The sequence below is a fragment of the Notolepis coatsorum genome, assembly GCF_963971535.1.
Source record: "Notolepis coatsorum genome assembly, chromosome: 3".
Lineage (NCBI taxonomy): Eukaryota > Metazoa > Chordata > Actinopteri > Aulopiformes > Paralepididae > Notolepis > Notolepis coatsorum.
Window position 1 is genome coordinate 176,231,474 of NC_140167.1, and position 2,698 is coordinate 176,234,171.

The 2,698-nt window shown below is 42.1% G+C and overlaps 1 protein-coding gene across 1 annotated transcript; it reads right to left on the minus strand.

Moving 5' to 3' along the window:
* Nucleotides 1-771: 771 nt before the first annotated feature.
* LOC311224622 (gamma-crystallin M3-like) lies at nucleotides 772-1,785 on the minus strand (the record flags this gene model as incomplete). Its single annotated transcript, XM_084309662.1, has 3 exons — nucleotides 772-1,047; nucleotides 1,231-1,473; nucleotides 1,756-1,785. 3 exons carry the CDS (start codon nucleotides 1,783-1,785, stop codon nucleotides 772-774), a joined length of 549 nt encoding a protein of 182 aa, XP_084165788.1.
* Between the last annotated feature and the right edge of the window lie 913 nt (nucleotides 1,786-2,698).

Consider the following 2,698-nt stretch of genomic DNA (forward strand, 5'->3'; position numbering starts at 1 on the left):
GAAAAGTTAAAATAAGTCTGTGCCTGGTAACAAATGATCAAAATGTGATCAATGATACTGAGGCAATTGGGAGAAAAGTAGCAACCTCTTCACCATGCTCCCCCACGGCAGACGGCTACGGCTGCCCATGACATTAAAGTCCCGCCATAGACTCAGCTTCTTCCCCTCAGCAGCTCGCCTGGTAAACGAGTCAGGTGTCCCCCTGCTCCCCCCCTCTATGGCGAGCTGCTAGGGCTGGACCTCTGGACTTGAACTATGCTGCACTGTTTCCATGTCCCCTACCACTGCACTTTTTACAGTCTTATTATTGTCTCACTGTTCTGTCCTGTCTTGCACTTTACTTATAATTATTTATTTACTGTTGTATTGTTCTAAATTGTGAAACACATGCACTGTAATCGTCAAATCACGTTCCATTTGTACTGCAATATGGTGAATAAAGTAATCTGAATCTGAATCTGAATAAACGTAGGTTGTCACAGATTTCCAAAGGCCTAGTGGACATCAATTGATTCCAGAACATACTCATAAATTCATATCATTACAAATGTCCAGTAGATGTGTATGGATTTTGTTTATCTTGTGTCTAAATTACTATAAATGCCACTCATTATACATCTTTACATTTACATTTAGTCATTTAGCTGACGCTTTTATCCAAAGCGACTTACAAGTTCTGTATGACAAGTCATCAGGAAGGGATGATCTTCAATCAGGAAATAATGTTGCATACTCAGGTTTTTGGATTATAAATCACATTTCTTTATTTATCTAGCACATGTCAGTGATACGCCTCATGCTCTGGAACCTCATGCCGCTCATGCCCAGGTTCATGAAGTTCCTGTACTCGCCAGGCTTCATGTACATCATCCTGCCTCTGAAGTGGGGCTGCTCGTACATCAGCCAGTGGCCGTCCATCACGTTGCACGACTGGCAGTCGGACATACGGTAACGATCCATGATGGAGTCACAGTCGTCCATCAGCTCCATAGACTGACCTCCGAAGTTCTCCCTCTCGTAGATCTTCATCCTGAACTGTCCCCTGTGCTGTAATAAGGTAATAAACAAAGCAATACTTTAGTAAGGCGTTTGCATATGACTAAAGACTGGATGATGTCTCTGTGCTGTTTGGAGGGAATAGAAAAGACATTCTATTCCCAGAGTAACTTGTCTCTGCTGTTGAGATCTTCATAGTCACTGGGTGGTGGCTCATATCCCTGCTCTACCTACCATGGGGATCATACGGCAGGACTTGATGCCACCGCTCATGCCCATCATGTTCTGGTAGTCGGAATACTCTCCCCTCCTCATGAAGCTCTGGTTTCCCATGTAGTTGTTGCGCTCGTACACCATGAAGCAGCCGCTCTCCACCCTGCAGGAGTTGCACCTGCTCAGGTAGGAGGACATGTCGGAGCAGTCGCTCATGCACTCATAGGAACGGCCCTGGAAGTTCCTATCCTCGTAGAAGGTGATCTGAAAATGAGCATGAATAATGTTCAATGGCCAAATAATAAATTGACAATTTCTAAATAGATAAACTTAATATGATAGTGGGTTTTCTCTCTCTATATACTGTAGTATAATATATAAACTACAACACTGAGATTGGCTATGTGTGTTAGGTTATGTGTGTTTTTCTCACATAATGTGTGTTTATGGCGTGTTGGAAACGAGGGCAACCTCAAGGATCTGAAATAAGATAAGAGTATAAGATTTGATGATGATGCTGATGATGGTGAGGATGACGATGCTTACTCTGCCCATGTTCATGCTGGTAGTAGTCATTGTTTCTGATGTTGATGAGCTGCTGCTGTTGTTACTGCTGCTGTTGTTACTGCTGCTTGTGCTGCGCTGCTGTCCTGTTGGGTTTACCTCTTACCTTTATACCTGACCTGACCCTAAAGAATCTGCGGCTCCCATTGTGTAAAGCCCTGACCCAGCACCGCGGTACAGAGGCCTATAGAGCGCTGAGGTACCATGGTCATGTAACCCATGTGACTGGGCCCTCGAAGACCTTAGAATAATTTTTTCTCAACCCTTTGACCAGGTAACACAATACCTTTTGTGTGTGAAGTCCACACAGTGGCTGTTGTGTGCTATGCTAATTCGGTCGTTATTCACGTTAGAGGCAGCGTGATTTTGACAATTCCACATCCATTCCTACTTAGCGTAAATTATGCCTTCAACTACTTGACCCGTAGTGATTGACCCACAATATGTGCTCTAGTGAATTAAACCCTCATTTAAAGATCGACGTTAAGCAATTGACACATTTATTTGAAAGATTATAATAATACAATAATCTATTGAATTTAAATGTATGTAGGCTGTGTAATCCCATTTTATATACATGTACGTAATACAATTCTGATCAAACATAATGAAACTACCTTTAACAATGAGTAATAGTAAACATTTAAAATTGGATAGTAAGCAATGTTTTACAGGATAAAAATATGGATGACTCGTCATTTAACCATTCAAAGTTACTTTTAATTAACAAAGCAATTCATTATTAATAAACAAGCATAGGAACATGCATAATTGGGAGACACTGGAGAGGGAAACATGTTATCATTTAATCCTCGTCGCTGCACCGGCTTCACACAAAAGGCAGTTCGGTGTGTTGGTTGACATCGACCTGCATTAACTCATTGGACGCCAGTCACGATGATAGTCGGGTTAACTCGCTGACGCT